The sequence below is a fragment of the Opisthocomus hoazin genome, chromosome 35 (assembly GCF_030867145.1).
Source record: "Opisthocomus hoazin isolate bOpiHoa1 chromosome 35, bOpiHoa1.hap1, whole genome shotgun sequence".
Classification (NCBI taxonomy): Eukaryota; Metazoa; Chordata; class Aves; order Opisthocomiformes; family Opisthocomidae; genus Opisthocomus; species Opisthocomus hoazin.
Genome location: NC_134448.1, coordinates 2,881,723 through 2,903,022, shown reverse-complemented (window position 1 = coordinate 2,903,022; position 21,300 = coordinate 2,881,723). Strand labels below are relative to the sequence as shown.

The 21,300-nt window shown below is 54.4% G+C and overlaps 1 protein-coding gene across 2 annotated transcripts; it reads right to left on the bottom strand.

The window, feature by feature from the left end:
• Window positions 1-4,993: 4,993 nt before the first annotated feature.
• AKAP8L (A-kinase anchoring protein 8 like) lies at window positions 4,994-21,107 on the bottom strand. Of its 2 annotated transcripts, none has more exons than XM_075446052.1 (13): window positions 21,003-21,107; window positions 19,578-19,610; window positions 17,095-17,329; window positions 13,462-13,921; window positions 12,895-13,018; window positions 12,673-12,728; window positions 11,372-11,408; window positions 9,881-9,989; window positions 9,382-9,523; window positions 8,339-8,444; window positions 7,689-7,819; window positions 6,592-6,687; window positions 4,994-6,128 (listed from the first exon to the last, which is right to left on the bottom strand). In XM_075446052.1, the coding sequence occupies exons 1-13, from the start codon at window positions 21,013-21,015 to the stop codon at window positions 5,631-5,633; spliced, it is 2,040 nt and encodes a 679-aa protein (XP_075302167.1). In that variant the 5' UTR covers window positions 21,016-21,107; the 3' UTR covers window positions 4,994-5,630. The 2 variants fall into 2 exon arrangements, with proteins under 2 accessions (XP_075302167.1, XP_075302168.1); XM_075446053.1 differs by lacking the exon at window positions 21,003-21,107 and adding an exon at window positions 20,320-20,586.
• Window positions 21,108-21,300: the final 193 nt, after the last annotated feature.

Here is a 21,300-nt window from a genome sequence, read left to right as displayed (position 1 = left end):
GAGAAAAACAGAAAAATCTTCTTATTCCCATAGGAGAAGCAGGAAATTCCCGGAACAACCACGGCTCGGCGTGGAGTGGTGGTGGAGTAAAACCGTCAGGTCATCATCTGTCCTTCGGCAGGGAAAAACACGGCGAGGGCGTAACGCCGCTCCCCCCAAAATATCCCCGTTGTGGGGCGTGGCCACACGGGTTGCTCCTCCATTGTTTTTTTCCTGCTTATTCTTAATTTTAATCCACTTAACCCCAGAAATGCCACGGTTTCCAGCCGTGCGACGAACAACCTTGTCCCGTTTGCGCTGCTGCCGCCGGGCGATGTCGTTTGACGGTCCCAGTGCGCGGCCGCGACGCCTGGGAAACGCGATGGAGGCGGCGGAGCAGGAGCAGAAGCGTCGTGAGATCATTTGAGGGGGGGGAAGAAAAGCTCCAAGAGCAGAGAGGGTTTCTTCCATCCCTCTCAGATGCCAGAATGGCCCAAGTAGAGGCTGACAACCGTTTTTTTTAAGAGAATTAGGAAAAAATCCCGGGGAATGCAGAACCGAACAAAGCGAAGTCCAACAATTTCAGACGGAAGGGCCAGACAAACGCCCAAGCTGCTTCTGGAGGATGTGGAAGATGGATTGGTGGCACCTAAAGGAAATCTTTACACACACACACCCCCCCCCCAGATCTGGAATTTGTCCCAGCAGCCATGTGTTAGAGCCGAGATCAATCAATTTCCCCATTCTAGAAGGGAAACGGGGAGGATTTAAGGCCTGTGTTAACAGCGAGTAGCCATTGCAGCACCTTGATTGGAGCCTCACAGAATCCTACTACAACTATTTCCATACCTTGGGGAAATACTTCCAGATTGCATCTAGATTGCTAGCCTGGAAACATTCAGACTAGGAAACGATGCTCTGGGTGATATATTCTCGAGGGAAGGCCTTAATTTAATAGCATTTAAAGTCTTGTTCATGTGTTTCTCATCTAAAATAATTAAAATAAATGAACATGAAGCTGTTGGCAACTTCACAGTCTGAATAAGGAGTTAAATCAGCACAGCTGTGCTGCATTATCAGTAACTTTCTACACCTAACACCACAGAAACAAGTCCTACCAGCTGTCCTTAATTGCTGATGACTAATAGATATCCCAGGGAGCTCCAGCACCTCCAAGCTCCTTGCCCTGAGATGGTCCCCAGGGCCTCAGAGACCACCAAAGGTATCAGAGCTACGAGGCTGGGTGCATCCGCAGGAAATCCCACCAGGAGACGGGGCTGCCTGCTCCGAAACCACCCCAACGCTTGTCTCAAAGCCTCCCACAATTTATTTCCCCAGATTTTTCCTGCAATCTCTTCCCTGGGTCCTTCTTGTTTCAGCCCCTACAAAAATACCATTTTAGAGAAGAGCAGCAAGCTGTGCTGGGTACAGGGATGATCAGGAAGGAGTCAGAGGAGTGCAGGTGATTATAACTCTTATAATCATTAACTAACATGATAAAATACCCAAGAGCATTAGCAGGAACTGAGATCTTGGCTAAACAATCAGAAAATAAGAGTTAAATCTGCTGCCAGCCTCAGAGCCAGGGCCACCACCGAGGAGATTGCAGCAGCCGTAGCAGACATAAGGGTGCTCTGGGGAAAAGAAACCATCCTTATTTATGCTGAACGGCATAAATTTGAATTGTGGCGCTTAACTGCACGTTCTCCAACAAATCAAGGCGGGATAGAGCCAGCAGATGCACGGGGAGCGTGGAGGGAAGCAAGCCAAAGCGACAATTGGGCTCGCCTTTCCTTGGGGAAAAGCGGCAGCATCCGAAAACCATCGCGACAGGCGTAAACCGAGCAAGGGCCAGACGTGCGGCACCTCTGTCCGAAAGCTCGGCCCTGGCAGCAGCCAGCACGCGGGAGGAGCTGCGGCCAACTCTGCGTGACCGCAGCTTGCTTCAGAGAGAGTTTGTTCCGGGAAAGCATTTACAGGGAAGTTGGCGCAGAAGGGATTTCGCACCCGCTGACCTCTCCGGATTCCCCTTCCTCGCCTCTCCTGGGGCGCTCCGAGGCCGCAGCGGCTCCGGGGATGAGCTGCTTGGGTTGGTCCTGCAGATCATCACAGACCGAGGTCCGTCCTGCTCAGCTTCGAGCAGTCCGAGGGGGAGGGGGTTTAGTTAGCACGACTAATTAATTGTCATCAGATCTTTGGAGTTTACTGAGGAGCACAGAGCCATCAAAACCTTCATGCTACGTACACAAGCACTCAGCATTTCTATAGCTGCACCGAACTCAAGGATTTTGACTCAGAACACAAACCCACAGCGACATTTAGTGTAAAAGGACCCGGTTACACTGCAACCGTAAAGCCCCAACCGCGTCCAAGAAGCTGGATGAGCCCCAAGCACCAGCTGCCTCTCGAGAAGGCCTCGCTCCTTGGCCGCACCTTCGTCAGAAAGCTCAGAGTCCGCGGGAAGGGCCCTTGTACAATTAATCCCTCACCAGAAGGTAGAAAGCTCGACGGAACAGCACGGGGAAAGCGTCTGAAACGCACCACGTGCCTGTTCGCCGACCTGAAAAGCAGCTGTTCAAGGGATAAAAATTCACTTCCGCAAGGGGAAGCTGGGTTCTGCTACGAGGCGGCGAGATGTTCCTTCCAACCCAAACTCCAGGAACGCCGAGGTAACCTCACTCAGGCTGCGCCCCAATTACACGAGAAGGGAATTAATTACAAATTGTTCTTCCACCCTGACAGCTGATTTTCCCTCCCCTTGTTAATAATCGAGGTGGAAAAAAACAACGGGGTAGAAGATAATCAGGGCAGCAAGCAGCCCAAGCTCCCCTCGCTGTTCCCTGCTGGAAGTTCTGCAGATGTTTTGGTTGACGCCAAGGCGTCTGGAGCCAGGAAGAGGGGATGGGAGGAGCTGCCGACCCAGAGGCGAAGAGTCTTCTCCCGAGCAACCAGCTGGGAAGCAGCATATCGAACACGCAACCTGCACCCCTCTTCTCAAAACTCATTTCTCAAGCCGGTGTAACGGTGTGTTAGAGAAGTATGGGCAACAGAAAGGGGAAAATAAGGAAATAAAGCAGAAGGTGAGTTACACCTTCCCCAATCTTACACATAAAGGTGGGTTATATCTGGTTTTAAAAAGAATGGCTGGCTCCCAGAGATCTCACTGGTTTCAGGACCCAATATTTAAGGTTACAGGCAGCCTACCCCCATTAAACAATCTCAATTTTCTTAAGAAACCTTATATCAGAGGTATTTCCCTGTCCTTCTTCCTGAAAACCCACCCCGATGAAAACATCGGTCCCCAAATGCCGTAAAACAACGCTGGCAAAGCACGGGTCAGTTCCTTCGTGGTTCAACAAAGCCAGGCCCAGTTATTTTCATCAGGATGGGATCAGCTAATCAAATCTCGATAAAAATGAATTAAATCTAAAGTAAATCTAAATCTAGGGCTTCTACGGAGAGGGAAAACCAGGGGGAAACCTGGAAATGGCCACAAAGCTCTGCTGAGCAAGGAGGAAAAGGCGGCAGCTGGAAGGGGAGGCGACAGAATCGAGACTCTCTTCTTGGCACGGGCTGAATTTGAACAGACGACGGTGGCTACCTGAATGCCCGTCTGCCTGCAGAGCCAAAACACGTGTCAAAATTGCGCTTCCGAAGCAGCTTTTGAACCCCGCGCCCTCCTCCTGTCTTTTCACAGAATCCCAGCATGGTGGGGGCTGGCAGGGCCCTCTGGGGGTCCCCCAGCCCAACCCCCTGCCGAAGCAGGGTCACCCAGAGCAGGGGGCACAGCACCGTGTCCAGGCAGGGCTGGAGTATCTCCAGAGGAGACTCCACAGCCTCCCTGGGCAGCCTGGGCCAGGGCTCTGGCACCCTCCGAGGGAAGAAGCTCTTCCTCGGGTTCAGACGGAAGGCTTTTACAGCCTTCACAACCATCCCCCTGCAGTGCCACCAGCACCCCGTTCGATCCCACAGCGCACTAACGGCGTCCGGGGTAATTACAGCGCGCTGAGCTCAAACAGGCATCCAAGCAAGATTGGGGGGGGGAGGGGGGGGAAATCAGGCTTAATAGGGTAAAACACCCCAAAACTGGCTGATGAAACTCAAGCAAAAGGTGGAAGCAAGTGGCTGGCAACTCCCTTGACACACAGCAGCTCGCAGGGTTGACCTCGGGATCTGCCCCTCCCCACGCGAAAGGGAACGAGCTAAATTCATTCCGGCGCCAACGAGCTATTTAGTGACTCAGGGTATTAATTACGGTTGGAAAAGAATCTTCCAGGACTGGTTGGAGACGGCTGCCTGCGGGAGAGGGGTTCACCGCTCGGGGAAGGCGAGCGGGCGATGCCAGGATAAACACTATGGGATCCAAAATCGGTAGTTTTGGGGGTAATAAATCTCCCTGGCGGGGAGCAGGCGGAGAGTTTCCTCTCACGGAGCTCGGCTCCTCCGTCTCTCCGTCCCAGCAGCTCACCGAAGACTTCAGAGACAGCTGAAGCATCCGGTGGCCGCCACTGCCAGGGACCCGCGCTGGGGGAAAGGGTTTGCGGTCGGGAGCGGACTCAGCACTTCACGTTAACGCTTAAACCTCGCTTTCTGCGCATTGCTGGGCGAAGCTTCTGTTCTTTACACCAAGGTGGAGCTTTGTAAGGCTGGATGTGGTGTCACGCTGGTGATCCAAGGCTGAGCACATCCTTATCCATGGACCCATCTGGCAGGACCACCTCTCTCCGTAGTGGGAATAACCTCTGCGGTGTCACGGAAACGAATTTCCTTATTTCTCCCTCGTTTCACAAAGGAGAATCCGTACTCCGGGCGATGACAGCTTCAACGAAGCATTCACTGCCGACACAGGCAAGGAAGTCGGCTCCACGCGCAGCGCTGAAGATCGGGCGAGGGGAGCCGAACCCAAATTAACGAACCAGATCGCGGAGCCAGAGGGTTCGCAGGCCGGTTCTCAGCCTCCGACCTCTCGGAAGCTTTAGCAGGGCACCAAAAACTGAGGCCGAGTCAGAGGGGATCTCAGGACAGTCCTTTTATCTCCACCCACCAAAAACATTCACCTTTAAAATGAAAGCGTTTTACAAACAATACGATGTCGACACCACTTAGTTTCGCTCCACGTTCAAAGGAAGAATAAAACATCGGGGGAGGGAGGGAGGGGAATATTACCGTCACGTGGAAGTTCTGCAGGACCTCAGCGGCGTACGCTGCAGAAACGAAACCCCCCGGACCCGAATTTCTGCTGTTTCCAGACAGACGGGCGGAGGGGACCAAACCACGTCTTTGTTAAATATAGAAAAGTTTCAATTCAAGGGGAAGAGAAGAGGTTTCGTTCACCCGCTCGTGAAGTAGCACTGGTTTGCACACATGCTCAAAAGGAAATTCTCCTAGTACAAAGCCATCTAAAAAACAGAGACTGCACAAAACCTAGCTACTAAAAATGAAGATTTTGGTAAAAATAAAAAACAAGTTTCCTCTACTTTCCATAAATCACTTTACGGGTCAAGGCTTCTGCTGCCTACATGAGTTTAGTAGAATGAGAACTCAAAACATGTGCTATGAAATTCACAGATACAGTTATGTTTCTTTAAAAAAAAAAAAAACCCAAACCAAATACGTCAGGTCTTTTACACATCAGCTGCCCCCTCCAGAGTTTACTCCACATCCTCATCCTCTTGTGCTGCAGCAGCTTCCTCGCTTTCTTCCTCCTCCTCATCTTCTACCGGCTGCGGCTCTTCTTCCTCGGCGAGGGATTCCTCTGCGGGCGGGGATGGCTGCTCCTCCGCGTTCTCTGCCGCCGGCTCCACCGCTGTTTGTGCTTGTGGTTGTGCCTCCATTTCCGTCTCTGTCTCTTCTCGCTCTCCCTCGTTTTCAGCTCCTTCCGGGTTCTCTTCGGGATCCTTTTTTTCCTCATCTCGATTTTGCTCCTCTGGATTTCCTTCTTCCTCTGGATTTTCCTCTTCCAGATTTTCCTCCTCTGGATTTTCTTCTGGGTTTTCCTCCTCCGGGTTGTCTTCTTCCGCATTTTCCTCCTCATCCTTGTTCTCATCTGCTCCTTCTGCTGTTCCTTCCTCTGCATTTCCGCTGGCTCCCCCTTCTCCTTCCTCATGCTCCTCCTTCTCTTCTGGATCATCCGTGAAAGGATTCTCACCCTGCACAGAGAAGACAGAAACACTCGTCTGCTGCGAGTTTCTCTCTGGCCGCTTCGAGGAATTCACACGGCTACGCGCCAGCAAACCCTCCCAAGAAGCTCAGTGCAACGGTTGCGCCGGCAGCAACCAAGCCAGCAACTCCAGAAAGCAGATGCCACCTCGGGAATCCAAATCAACGCTAAGATCAGCGGCGACAGCGCGACGCTCGCGTCTCCGGCCAAAGCTGAAGCCGGAGGCCTTGCTCCTCCCATTCGCTCAGGGTTCGGCGCGATGTGGGGCAGCTGACAGACGAAGTCGTCCGCACCGCAGAGACTCAGCGACCAGTAATCCAACAGATTACCAAAAACACCCCAAATCGCCTCGAATTTCAGCTGATGAGTACGCCCAATCATGAACAGCAGAATCCCTACAGCGTGGAAGTGTCGCTACGGGCTTCGCCCCGAGCCGCCCCACGAACACCCACCTTCAGGTACCGCTCCAGTTTCTTACTGATGAGTTTGTTGTTGAGAATACTCCTCGCAACGACTAGCGATGATTTCTTGGACTGCTCCATCATCGCCTGGACGGGAAGACAAAAAAAAAACAACAACCAACCACGCACTTAGATTTTGTTCTGAATTAATTTACGAGGTCAGTAATTAGTCACAGCTCAGCAGCGGACGACAGGCTACCGCGGCACGGAGCACGCTTCGGTATTTGGGCAGGTAACAAGGGAGGAATATTTAGGAAATCCGTGATTTCCGCACGTTCCCGGCATTCTGTGCGTCGGAAAGGCGATTATCAAGCCGCCGAGGAGAGGCCGCGTGGGTTCGTTTCCTCGTTCAGTCTCTGGGGACCGAAGCTGAAAGTCGGCGCGTGTTGATCCTGCTGAAGCGCAGGGAGCGCAGGACAGCCGAGCGCTGCAGCCGGCACCGCAGCCTGCCCAGCACCGCAGCCTGCCCAGCACCGCAGCCTGCCCAGCACCGCAGCCCGCCCAGCACCGCAGCCTGCCCAGCACCGCAGCCCGCCCAGCACCGCAGCCCGCCCAGCACCGCAGCCTGCCCAGCACCGCCACAAGTCACGAGCCGACTGCCGTGGCTTAGACCTAGGAAAAGCCGTCGTCTGCCGGCCGCTGCCTCCGATCACTGCTTGCGGGTGTAGTAAAGCTTGTTACAACGTCCCCCTAGAAGTCAGAAAGCTGCTTATTTTGCAAGAAAAAGGGCAAGAGAGATGAGATCTCATTTTTAGATTGGCACAAGGCTGTGCTGGAGGCGCTTTAATCCCTCGCTTGCCAGCGTTTGCAAAGGGCACGTTTCTGGGGACACAAAACCAGTCACAATTAACCGCAGGCTCCGCGGAGAGTTTCTGGGGACGCAAGAACGTCCAAAATTAACTGCAGAGGGTGGAGAGAAATTTCTGACCATGAAAATTAACTGCAGACCACGGGCAGAAGAACTGAAGAGGACGAAGAAAAGTTCTCCCCGGTTTCAGGAACGGCCTGACCTCAACCCGCCCCAATCGCGCTCCCGTTACTGCGGCTGAAGCCGGCAAGCCCCCCGCCGCGCCGCGCCGCCCACTCACCCGGCGGTTGTGGTTGTGGTCGAGCGACTTCAAGTGTTTCTGGATGATGCCGTACTGCATCGGGATGAAGAGGTCACAGGCAGCGCAGTGAGCCGCCTCCACCTTTTTAATAAAATGCTCCATGCCGACGTCTGAAAGGGAAGAGAATGGTATTGAGCGGAAAATAACCCGGGGATCGGTGATGTGTTCTGGATTTGACTCCGGCCTGCGCCACGGGCTTCTCTCCCACCCTTGTGAGCTCCTCTCCCGGCCCTCGTGGGCTCCTCTCTCCCAGCTCCTCCCTAACACTCCCACCGGCAGCAGAACCGCCTTCCCGGGGAGCAGGAGAGGAGCCAAGGGGAGCGCGCGGGCCAGAGCGCAGCGCCGAGCGACGCGAGCTGCAGCGCGTCAGCACTGCGGGTTCGCAAGGAGGAAAACCCCCCTTTCAGGCAGCAAATCGTTCAGCCAACGGCCACGAAGCCGGGTAATAACCCGAAGCGGCTGACGCTGCACTCGAGCAGACAGTAGGTTTTACTCTTCAGCAGGTTCCTCCCCTCCACCTTTTTTTTTTTTTCCTATTTTTTCCTATTTTTCTGTTTCTAGAGCTGACTAGGCAGCCGGTACACACGACAAAGGAACTCTCCTGCATGCCCACGGGTAGGAAACGTTACCTTGCGTGAGATCTTGGTCCCTATAAATCTGCTGAATAACCGCGTTAATGTCTTCGATTGCTTTACGACGCTCTTCAGTTTTCCTGGTTTTATTCGCGACGTATTCCTGCACGGCACAATATTTCGTATGAATCATTTTCTTCCCCCCCCCCCCCCCCCCCCCAACTTCTAGGTGCGTCTCTCTAGCGTGCTCATCCTAAAGTCCTACAAATCCCCCCCCACTGCCCTGCGGGCAGCACCGCCTTTCAGCGCTTCAGTCACCCACCCCGGCCACCAAAAACCCGCTGTGGGCAAGTATTTCATTTCCTACCAGTGCACCCAGTAAGACCAGAGGTTAAGCGACCCCTTCAGAAGAAGGGGACAGGCAAGGCAGAGCTCTGATGCTTTAGCCCAACTTTACTCCACCTGCTCGAGCAGTTTTCAAGACAGTTTACTTAGAGAGGCAGTTCAGGAGATTTACAGCCCCCCCAAATAATAACAATAGTAATAACAGTAGTAGTAGTAGTAATAATAATAATAATATTATCCCAAACTCTTAAACCTCTCTCTTTACTTAAGAGAGGCAGTTCAGGAGCTTTACAGCCTCCCCAAAATAATAATAATATTAATAATATTAATAATAATATCAATAATAATATTAATATTAATAATAATAATAATAATATCCCAAACTCTTAAACCTCTCTCTTTACTTAGAGAGGCAGTTCAGGAGATTTACAGCCCCCCCAAATAACAACAATAGTAATAATAGTAGTAGTAGTAATAATAATAATAATATTATCCCAAACTCTTAAACCTCTCTCTTTACTTAGAGAGGCAGTTCAGGAGCTTTACAGCCTCCCCAAAATAATAATAATAATAATAATAATAATAATAATAATAATGATAATAATAATAATATCCCAAACTCTTAAACCTCTCTCTTTACTTAGAGAGGCAGTTCAGGAGCTTTACAGCCTCCCCAGAATAACAATAATAGTAGTAATAATAATAATAGCCCAAACTCTTAAACCTAGGGGACAGACACGTAACCAGAGGCTCACCTGGAGAAAATCAGCCGTTTGTTGAGGCAACTTGGTTCCAACAAACTTGAAGTGCTCCTTATGGAATTTACTCTCCAGGTGACTGTTCATCTCGTCGTCGTAGAAAGTCCGGTATTTGCATAACGAACAGACGAACTGGATCCTGTTGGGAGGCGGAGGGAAGCGATATTCACAGCAAGCCATTCCAGCTCTACCGGGCTTTCTCACCGGATCCACTCCCTTGGTCTACCGAAGGGGCAGCGGATAAACTCATGGATGGCTCCAAGCCTTTAAGCATTTACGGGATGTTTCCCCGAGGTTTTCCCCATTTCTTTTTTATCTTTTAAGCATGAGCAACAAGACGACTGGCAGGAGAGCAAAGCAGCTTCTACAAGGAACAGACAAAACACCGGGACAACCGGGGACGAAAGAACAGACCCCGGGGGCGAGAACTACAGTCCCAGAGGAGAGAGCAACATCGCTGAAAGAACGAAAAATAAAATAAATCAGGAGACGTTACCTTTCCACCATGCGATCCCGATGCCTCTTCTTTTGCCTCTCTTGAGTTTTCTTGCCCGCCTGCAATTTGCGTTTGATTTGACTGATCTCTTCTTGAATCGTTAAAGCACCTAAGTGTTTAAAGCAGGTTGTATTTCAGGGCACCACTTGAGGACACCACCCGATCACAGAGAATTTCCCTAGGCAAGCTGAGTCGTCGGCCCGACCAACCCGCAGACACCGCAGAGGCGAGAAGCCGCTCCCGCCGGCCAACTACCCATAAACTTCTGCTTTACACGACACCTAAAATGAGCTTTTTCCAACAAAAAAAATAAAAAGCAGCTGCGCTGGGACAGGCTTGGTGGGTGGAGGGCAGAGGGGAGAACCGCGACAGAATCTAATGCGGTTTCCCAGCTCTTTATTTTAATTACGGTTTCCTACGATCGGTTTTACAAAGTTCTAATTAGCCACAGGTTTGATTAATCCTATCCAATTTGTTCGGCCTCAAAGCGAATGCCAGCAACGCGATAAAGCTCGGGTAAGAGGAACCCATTTACACCACTTCTTTTGGGGACAGAAAAGCTGTTTCTCTGCCCGCCCGCTCGCCCCGTGCGGACGCGTCCCGGGACCAAATTTACGGCAGGATGGGTAGCAAGGCCCCCCTCTCCCCGTGCATCTCGCCAAGAGGTTTCTTTCCAGCCCTCCTGTTTCTCTAAGCTCCCTTCGGGCATCGCGGTCCTTCTCCGACCGGTCCCGTCTCCCCAAGCCGGGAAGCTCTATCCCATTTCACAGCCCAAACAACTTACCCAAAGTCAGGCCTACAGCCCAGCGGGAGATTCAATCTGGTTCCCAAAACCCCCGGCTCCAGCAGGAGATTCAATCTGGTTCCCGAAACCCCCGGCTAGCGGCTTCCCCAGCCTACCTTGACCAAGGGATCCAGCTCCTCCCTAGCAGGGCTTCTACAGCATTTCCTTATTCCTCAGTAGACACAAAGGATGGGATTCACCTGACTAAATGGAGACGTTAGGGCTGAGCTAGTCCCCTGTCCCCCCGTCAGCGGAGATCCGACAGGTCTCGTCCTGAAGAATGAGGGAATCGCGGCCCTGGGAAGGGCTTCCTCGTTTCTCTCCGCCGGCTACGGCGAATCCCGCTGGAGCTTCGCACGCAAGAGCCCTGACTGCCCTCGCTCGCAGGACCCCACCTCTGATATTTTATCACGGCACCAGACCGGCGTCCCCAGGGCACTCGGGGACACGCGCAGAAGCCACATCGCCCTTCACCGGGAAGGCGCAGAGGTTTAGTTCAGGTCACCAAGACGCAACGAACCAGAAGGGACAGCGAAGCCACGCGGCAACGGAAGGAACGGACTCTAAGGACCGCAGGAGCCCGAGTCAACCCCTCGGATTTCGCTGGAAATCTCTCTTCTGGCCACGCCGGAGCCCTCGGCTGGAGGAAGATTATGCTCCGCGCGCAGCTTCGGAGCGCAGACGAGCCGTCGCGCACATCAACTCACCTTTCTCCGAATCTTTTCCTTCTTCATCTTCCCCTTCCTAAAAACGCAACATCGAGAAGTTAAAACTAGAGAGTTTTAGTAAAAACCTAGAGAAAGCCAGCAGCGTGCCCTGGGTGCCAAGAAGGGCAACGGGATCCTGGGGTGCATCAAGAGGAGTGTGGGCAGCAGGTCAGGGAGGTTCTCCTCCCCCTCTGCTCTGCCCTGGGGAGGCCCCATCTGCAGTGCTGGGTCCAGTGCTGGGCTCCCCAGTTCAAGAAAGATGAGGAGCTACTGGAGAGAGCCCAGCACAGGGCTGCGAGGATGAGGAGGGGACTGGAGCATCTCTGCTAGGAGGAGAGGCTGAGGGAGCTGGGCTTGTTCAGCCTGGAGAAGAGAAGGCTGAGAGGGGACCTTAGAAATGCCGGTCAGTGTCTGCAGGGTGGGGGTCAGGAGGATGGGGCCAGGCTCTGTCCAGTGGTGCCCAGCGACAGGACAAGGGGCAACGGGCACAAACTGGAGCAGAGGAAGCTCCAGCTGAACCCGAGGAAGAACTTCTTCCCTCTGAGGGTGCCGGAGCCCTGGCCCAGGCTGCCCAGGGAGGCTGTGGAGTCTCCTTCTCTGGAGATATTCCAGCCCCCCTGGCCGCCTGCTCTGGGTGATCCTGCTTGGGCAGGGGGTTGGGCTGGGGGACCCCAGAGGGCCCTGCCAACCCCGCCATGCTGGGATTCTGTGATAGCAAACGCCTGGAGGCCGGTTTGCCACCTTCACCAGCGACCTTCCTCTCAGTCCCTCCCCGGGCACTCAACGCACCGCACGGAGGAGCGGCATCTCCCCCGGGATCCAGCCTCTCCACGCTCCCTCGGTGCGGGGAATGGCGGCACAGCGGCCGCTTCCTCAGCGGGAGATGCTTCGCTCGCACCCGAGACATCTCCCCCCGCCAGGCTGCGGGGCAGGGCTGCCTTCCGCCTACGGCGAGGCGATGGAACCCCCCGCTGCGGGATTCCCCACGTCACCGGCAATTCTTTTTTTCTTTTGCGGTTTTCCTCACTTAAAGCTCTTTGCACACGGGTGTTTTACTGAGTTTTGACGCCGCGAAGCGTCTCGCAGTGACGCTACGGGCGGTGGGTGTAGCTGGGAAGCCCCTGTGACACCCATGCTTTGCCTCGACAGAGCATTTCACTTCCATCCTCTCTCCCCAGCTTGTCCGAGCCGCTGCCCCCCGACTTTGGGAATAACGCAGGAGTCTGGGGATCTGCGCTCACCAGCTCCAGCACCTCCAACAGCTCTGAATCACGATAAAGTAGTTTTTAAGAGTTACTTACGCCCCTGGAGCCCTCTTTCTCCTCTTTTTCTCCCGATTCTCCTTCCGTTCCCTCCTCTGAAAGAAACACCGCAGTCAGCGTAAAGAGAAGTAACCCAGAGCAACACCAACAATTTTACCACCGCGTTAAATGAGGGGCAGAGCACGACGGCTCTGCCGAAAATAAAGAGAGGGGCAGCTTCGTCTCGCTCCCGAGTGCGCCGTGAAGCCGCTCCACCCTCACCGTTGTCCGAGTCGGAGTTATCGGAGCCGTCCGTCTTCGCTGCCTTGCTGTCGGGTTCGTCGGAGCTGTTCGTTTGCTTCCGCTTCTTCGTGGTGAGATCTTTTTTGATCTTCTTTTTCTGGGGCTGCGAGAGAAGGGAAAAGTTAACCCAGCAATACGAGCAGGTGCCCTCCGTGGTCGTATTTTACTCATTTTTAGTGAGTTAAGCTTCCTGCATTAAGTTTCTGACAGGCAGAGTTGGTCAGGAAGGAGGTAATCCACCACAGCTCTATCCCATAATATAGCAGATTAAGCCGTGAAGGGCTGCAATATTCTCCTACCTTCTGAAAACAAAGTATTTAAGATTAAAACATTTCACGTATCACTACTGTCTTGCAACCGAGCGCAGCCTCCTCTGACTGCTTAGGAGAAAACATGCTACGAAGCCAGCAGCAGGCAGAATTTATGGGTTTTGGGGCGGATTTGGAGGTGGGTTTTGGGGCCCGTCGCTGCAGGACAGCGGGTCTGTTGGGAAAGAAGTCTCTTACTTGAGCCGAGCAGGTGGGAGGATATTGCGCAAGGACTTACTTTAAAATCCGAGTCCCACATTTTCCAGTTTCTCCTCATCCGTTGTTTCATCATTCCTCCTCCGTAACGCATATTTCCCGAGAAACCTCGCATTCCCTGGAACATGCCGAGTTCCGGGATGATGTTGTGGGAGAAGAGGGAAGGGAGCCTGGAGGAGCCATGGGGCCCCAGACCTCGGGATCCCATCGACTGCGGAGGCTCGTTCCACTGTCCGCCCATGCGCCCGGGATAGGAGGGTCTGTTATTGCGTCCGTCTCTACCCCAATTCTGACCCCGCTGGCCAAAGTTATCCCGTGCTCTGTTCTGGTACTGATCCCGCCGGTTCCCGTAGAAGTTGTCGTAGTGACCTTCGTAGGCGTTATCGTTGTCGTGTTCGGGCTCGTTGTAGTCGTAGCCGGAGCGGTACATGTCGCGGTCGTTCATCGAAGACCTCGAGTCGTAGGACTCGTACGAGTCGTACCTGCAAGAGACGCGTCGGCGAGACACCGCTGTGAAAGGGCGGCAGGGGGTCAGCGATCGAAACCCTTCGAAAGAGATTTCGGGGTTCATTTTTCAAGCAGAAGACGTGGCGCTCAACGCGGGACACGTCGCGCCGCGTGGCGGGACGGGACGTGGACCAAAAAAGAGCTGGCGAAAGCTTTGAGGTTTCAGTTCCACCTCAACGCACGGTGGAAGAACCCGAGTCCTTTAGACACGGCGAAACCCCGATGCCGGAGAACGCCTCGAACCATCTGTTTCTTCCAGAACTAGCAAAATATTTTCAAAGAATAAAAAAAAAATAACTACGCTGAGCAAAGTTCCCTCCACCAACGGAGGCTGAGGGTGTCAGTTTGTCCCCGCTCCCAAATATCTGCCTCAAAATGAGCTTCAGGAGCAGCCGAAGCGAACCAGGAGCTGCTCATCCTCACAGCAAGCTCCACCTCATCCAGAAACACTTCCCAGAACAGCGAGATTTACTCCTCGGCTACTCAAGGAGCACCTTGGCACAACCAAAGGCTGATTCCAGACCCACCCTTCCTCCCTCCCCATACGCCATCCATCCATGAAGGGACTTTTCCCCAACCGGAAAGCCAACATTTAACCCCAAATGATTTAAATCCATTTTTTCCTCCTAGAAATGAGGATTTTTAGCTTCATAATTCACGATACTAAACTCTTTGTACTGGAATTCAAGGTTTTGCGTGCTCGCCGCCGGTGCTCCGAGCGACAAGGCAGGCAAGGAGGAAACCTCCAGAAAAGATCGTAACGCCAAACTAACGAGCCTTATCAAAGCGTGACGCCCCCCTCGCCGCTGCCGCTTCGCAGCGAGGCCTCGAGAGCACAGCGATAGGAAGCAGCTGGGGGAAAAGACGTTATCCCAGCTCCAAGGTCAGAAGAGAGTCGCCCCGCTGACACAGGGAGAGACTCTGGGGCTACAAAACAGGGCCAGGCACCGATGGAGGAGCTGCCAGCACCCGGCTACGCAGAAGCCGCAGGGCGAGCAGCTCCTTTTCTGCTCCGTTCCAGCACAGAGCCGACATTCTCCAAGTGATTTGTCTTCCTCCGAGCGCGTTTCTCATTATTTCTCGCATGGAGTGGGAATGTTTTGGCCCTTTATTAAAGCCCATCCCATTCCCAACCGGTGCGGCGGCACCGAATGGGTGGAAACGCGCCGCAGGCAGGAGCGTGTCTACAAGCAGCCAGCTGCCAGCGCACGAAATCAAAGCAGAGAAGCCCAAAACAATGTTAGAAGGGACAAGAAGCCAGGGAACGATTCAGCAACCCCTTTCCAGCACAGTTAAAACAAGCAAGCGAACAAAAGAAATCGATTTGATGCAGTAGTACGGACGTATCTCTGCGTAGGAGAGTCAGACACTGCATATCATAGGAGCTTTACTCTTCTGGAAGAGTAGGAGTGGAGTAGGAAACAGCCACATCCCATTTCACAGAATCCCAGCATGGCGGGGGTTGGCAGGGCCCTCTGGGGTCCCCCAGCCCAGCCCCCTGCCCAAGCAGGGTCACCCAGAGCAGGGGGCACAGCACCGCGGCCAGGGGGGCTGGAATATCTCCAGAGAAGGAGACTCCACAGCCTCCCTGGGCAGCCTGGGCCAGGGCTCCGTCACCCTCAGAGGGAAGAAGTTCTTCCTCGGGTTCAGCTGGAGCTTCCTCTGCCCCAGTTTGTGCCCGTTGCCCCTTGTCCTGTCGCTGGGCACCACTGGACAGAGCTTGGCCCCGTCCTCCTGACCCCCACCCTGCAGACACTGACCGGCATTTCTAAGGTCCCCTCGCAGCCTTCTCTTCTCCAGGCTGAACAAGCCCAGCTCCCTCAGCCTCTCCTCCTAGCAGAGATGCTCCAGTCCCCTCCTCATCCTCACAGCCCTGCGCTGGGCTCTCTCCAGTAGCTCCTCATCTTTCTTGAAGTGGGGAGCCCAGCACTGGACCCAGCACTGCAGATGGGGCCTCCCCAGGGCAGAGCAGAGGGGGAGGAGAACCTCCCTGACCTGCTGCCCACACTCCTCTGGATGCACCCCAGGATCCTGTTGCCCTTCTTGGCACCCAGGGCACGCTGCTGGCTCAGGGTCACCCTGTCGTCCCCCAGCACTCCCAGTCCCTCTCCGCAGAGCTGCTCCCAGCAGCTCAGCCCCAGCCTGTCCTGGTGCCTGGGGTTGTTCCTCCCCAGGGGCAGGACCCTGCCCTTGCCCTGGTTGAACCTCATCAGGTTCCTCTCTGCCCAGCTCTCCAGCCTGCCCAGGGCTCGCTGGATCCAGCACACCCTGCTGGTGTATCCACCACTCCTCCCAGTTTGGTGTCATCAGCAAACTGGCTGAGGGTACAACTCTAACTCTTCATCCAGGTCATTGATGAAGAAGATGAACAAGGCTGGGCCCAGTACTGACCCTGGAGAACACCACTAGTTCCACGGCTCCAACCAGACTCAGCGCCGCTGATGACAACCCTCTGAGCTCTGCCATTCAGCCAGGTCTCTAATTTATTAACATTTACTCCCGAATTTTGCTTTGTCCAACGTACTTTTACTTATTTAAGGCATTAAAAACCTGGAGTAAGTACTCCCCCTGCAGAAATACCACATCCTGGCTCAAAACTCACAGCACATGTTGATAGGAATCTTTGGGGAAAGAAGCCTGTTTCTTAGTGCTTAAATGTTAATAAAGATCAGCGAGGAGCTGTCTATGTCGTAGAGCCGAGCATCTACTGCAACACTGGCTACAAAACCCACACCACAGCAGCAGCAGCCAATTCTTAATCAGAATTACTAATTTAAACTCAGATTAAGTATGAAATAGCACTTTGTTTTCCTTAGCACTGCTCTAGAAGTACGTAAGCAAGGCAGTGAGAGCGTTCCTTAGAATTATTATTTTACTGAAGAACCCCAAATCTCAGCTGGAAATGCTGCACTCCAAGTCCAGAATTTGGTTTTTTAGGGTTTTTTTGCGAGACATGGACGAAAACTTGGTGTAAAATCCTATTTTACAGTTACAGCAGGTGACAGGAGGACGGCCGAGCCAGCTCCGGCCACTCGCTCCAATCACGAAACGCCAGGAAGGAGCCCAGCAAGGAACAAACCGAGCAGCGATGCCTCTTAACGAGCAGCGGGTCGTTACCGCGTCTCCTCCCCTCGTGCCCCGCGCTCACCTGTCTCCGCCAGATCCGTAGTGCCCTCCCTGCATCGCGTCCGCATCCATGTGCGACACCATGTCCAGGCGCTGGCTCATTTTCCCCATGTCAGCGTTGCCGCCGCCCGAGCCGTCGGGGTTCATGTCCATGTCCGAGTTGCCCATTTCCCAGGAGTTCGACGCGGCCATGCCGTACCCGTAATTACCCGAGTTATCCTGGCCGTATCCATAGCCGTAACCGTACCCCTCGTAACCTGGAACGACAAAAATCAAAGAACCGGGTTTATTTCCAGTTATCCGGCTTCGTTAACGTTTTAATTTGAATTAAGCTGCATCAAGGAATCACCACAGGAAATTAAAATAATAAAAATAAAAGCTTAAATTTCTATTTACGGCACCTATAAACTTTGAACCGTTGAGCTCGAAGGTTTAAGGGACAACTTGCTCGCGTAAGTCCCATAAAACGCAGCCACGGCCTTCAGCTTCCTCCGCCCACCCTGCTCCGGAGAGGAAGAACCACGGCCAAGGCAGAGCCTCCATAAAAACCCATTTCGGGTTAACACAGCGCCAGCAAAGAACCACTTTAAGCTGTATTTTTAATTTGATAGGAAGCTGTTGGGAGCCAGATGAATGTAGCTAGGATGTGTCTTTGCCGGGACCTGTATCAGCTGCTTTATAACCCCTTAAATCCAAGGGGATGACGCGGTGGCGCGTACCTGTCCTCTTCAGAGATGCTACAGCCGAGCACCGGAAGCAAAACCACTTCCAGCCCAGCGTTTCCCACCCATTTCGTATCAGAATGTGACAGAGAAGCTTCTCCTCTTGCTAAAGAAGCCAAAACTGTTACAAAAAGGACAAAAACCACCGTGGCAGTAACACACAAAGCCAACAAAAGGCTTAAAATTTAGATTTTCCTTCCCCCAGCCCTTTTATTTGGCTGTTGGGAAAGGGAGAGGGAGTTTGTATCCCTGCCGCCTCCCCAAGCCTTGATTTACTTCATCGCCTGCACTGACATCATTCGGGTTTTCCATGCAGCAAAAAGGGGTTTTTTTGGGGGGAAAACCAACCCCAAACCCCAAATATTCTGCCTAGAACAGTTTTCCTGCGCAACCAGTTACAGCAACAAAGTTTTCCTGTTGGCTTCAACGTGAATTTTTAAAGTAAAAGACGAAAAGCGCCGCGCAGGCGGAACAGCCAGAGGCTACGCGGGGTCCGTGCCGCAGCGGGGACCGCGGTCGTTCGTCGCTGACCTCGTCGCGTCTGCTTCTGGCTCAGGAAACCGATCTGAGGCGGAAGGCAGAATCACAGAATCACAGAAAGTTTTGGGTCGGAAGGGACCCCCAGAGGCCATCTAGTCCAACCCCCCCGCAGTGAGCAGGGACACCGCTAACGAGATCAGGGTGCTCAGAGCCCCATCCAACCTGGTCTGGAATGTTTCCAGGGATGGGGCCTCCACTGCCTCTCTGGGCAACCCGTTCCAGTGTTTCACCACCCTCATTGTAAAGAATTTCTTCCTTATATCCAGCCTAAACCTACCCTGTTTTAGTTTAAAACCATTACCCCTCGTCCTGTCACTGCTGTCTCTGCTAAACAGATTGTCCCCATCTTTCCTGTCGGCTCCCTTTAAGTACTGAAAGGCTGCAATCTGGTCTCCCCGCAGCCTTCTCTTCTCCAGGCTGAACAAGCCCAACTCCCTCAGCCTGTCCTCATAGGAGAGGTGCTCCAGCCCTCGGATCATTTTTGTAGCCCTCCTTTGGACCCGCTGGACAGTTCCATGTCCTTCCTGTGCTGAGGGCTCCAGAGCTGAACGCAGGACTCCAGGTGGGGTCTCACCAGAGCAGAGCAGAGGGGCAGAATCACCTCTCTCGACCTGCCGGCCATGCTTCTCCTCATGCAGCCCACGACACGGTTGGCCCTCTGGGCTGCCAGCGCACATTGCCGGCTCGTGTCCAGCCTTTCGTCTATCAGTACCCCCAAATCCCTCTCAGCAGAGCTGCTCTCGATCCTTTCATCCCCCAGCCTGTACTGATAGCAGGGATTACCCCCACCCAGGTGTAGGACCTTGCACTTGGCCGTGTTGAACCTCACGAGGCTCACACAGGCCCACCTCTCCAGCTTGTCCAGGTCCCTCTGGATGGCATCCCGTCCTTCTGGTGTCTCGACCGTACCACTCAGCTTGGTGTCATCTGCAAACTTGCTGAGGGTGCACTCGATGTCGCTGTCCGTGTCATTGATAAATATATTGAACAGCACCGGTCCCAGTACGGACCCCTGAGGGACTCCACTCGTCACTGGTCTCCATCCGGACATTGAGCCGTTGACCACTACCCTTTGCCTGCGACCATCCAACCAATTCCTTATCCACCAAACGGTCCACCCATCAAATCCATGGCTCTCCAATTTAGAGAGAAGGATGTTGTGGGGGACCGTGTCAAAGGCTTTACAAAAATCCAGATAGATAATAAGGTAAGAAACCTGTACTCCACTTTTTCCTGTACTTGCCTCGGTTCGTCCCAGAGTTCCAGTCTCCATAACCTAGAAAAGAACACAAAGCAATTAGAGAGGAGCTTATCGTTATCGTGGCATCTCGCTACCCGGCGCCCAGACGGAGCGATGCCCCAAATCACCCCCCGAGGCTCGCACCAAGCGGCGAAGGCATCGGACCTTAACGTCGCCCCAGCGGAGCCCCCTCCCCGCCAAAGCGACATCCTCCGCTCGTCTGACGCGAGAAACAGGTTTCAATTTTCAAGCTGAGCTCCGGGGAACGATTTCCACGCCCGAGTATTTCGGGAGCGGAGGCGAAGCGTTCCGGAAACGGCGAGGGATCACGCAGGGAATAAACCCCCCCGCCCCAATTAACGCTTAAAAAGAGAGGACCGGGCCAGGTCGGGGAAGCCTTAACCCCGTGGCCCGGCACCCTGCAGCCTCCCGGGACTGACATTCAGACGCCCTTAGAGGCGAAACGGATCTTGACGGCGTCGCCGCACTTTGCCCTCGGCTGGAAGACGGAAAAACCGGGATGGGAAGACGCGGTCCCGACGCCGACATCCCCGACGTTCATTTTCAAAGTAATTAAAGCCTCGTTAGGCAGGGCAGGTACGCGTGCCGCCGCCTCACGTATCACAGGCACGCCGCGGGAAAGCGGCATCACCTCACGGGGTCTTGTTGTGATTTCCCTCTTAATTACAAATTCCTCTTCCCGGAAAAAAAGGTAATTTATTAATTTTCTTTCTCCCCCCCCCACCTCCAGGTTAGAGCCTGAGGCGCTTCCAGCCGAAACCGGGACTGAAGAAAGCAGGAAATCGCTTCCCCCGCCCGCCCGACTCCACAGGTGAGCCGAGACGCCGCTCCGCGAGCCAGCGAAGGAATAACATGATAGAAAATATAACGATAATTAAAAAAAGGCAAAACCGCCACTGAATGCGGCGAGGAGCAGAGCTGCCGCCGTCACCCGGGCGAGGATGAGGGATTCCCGTCAGCCGCCGCCGCCAGGAATCAGACGGGACCTAATTAAGCTGGATTCTGCCTCAAACCAATTAATTTTCTGTCAGAAATAGCGCCTGGCTCCCTCCCTCCCTCCCTCGCCCCCCCCCATTCCCCTCCCCTCCCCCCGCCCCGGCGCTGGCAGCTCCCCCCCGCCCGAGGCCTGCGGAGCACCGCGCCGCGGTCCCAGGGGCGAGAGGCGGAGAAGCCGAGGCCACAGCGGGGCTTCCAAGGCAGTCGGGGCCGCCCTCCAGGCCGCGGAGCCGCGGGGCGAGGCCCAGTCGCGGCCGCCACCCCATCAGGGGCCCGCCCGGCCGCAGCGCCCGCAGGCCCCGGCCTCCTCCCGCTCCCTCAGCGGGGGCCACGGCAAACCCGGCCCCGGCCCCGTCCCGCGGCTCCCCCCGGGGGCCGCCCCCGCCGCCATCTTGCGCCGCCGCCCCTCACCTGAGTAGCTCATAATGGCGGCGCCGCCGCCCGCCACCGTCTCCTCCTCCTCCTCCTCCTGCCAGACGGTAACGGCGGCTCGGCGGAGCCCCGCCTCCCCGCCCCATTGGCCGCGCCGCTCTGCCTCCCCCGCGCTCATTGGTCGGCGGACCCCTCCGCGCCCCGCCGCTATTGGTAAAGACTCCCTGAGCGAGCCGCCACTCCCATTGGCGGGTGGGGGGTGTCACTCACCGCCTCCCTCGCCTGTCATAGGGAGGCCCCTGCGGCGGTTGGCGGGAGCAGGTGTCAATCGTGGCGC

What these genes read in the sequence shown, in the direction of transcription:
- AKAP8L (XM_075446052.1), bottom strand. An exon ending in TGTGGGACTCGGATTTTAAA is followed by an intron (nt 13,019 to 13,461) that starts GTAAGTCCTTGC and finishes CTTCTCTCGCAG; the next exon opens with CCCCAGAAAAAGAAGATCAA. An exon ending in AGAAAGAGGGCTCCAGGGGC is followed by an intron (nt 11,409 to 12,672) that starts GTAAGTAACTCT and finishes TTGCGTTTTTAG; the next exon opens with GAAGGGGAAGATGAAGAAGG.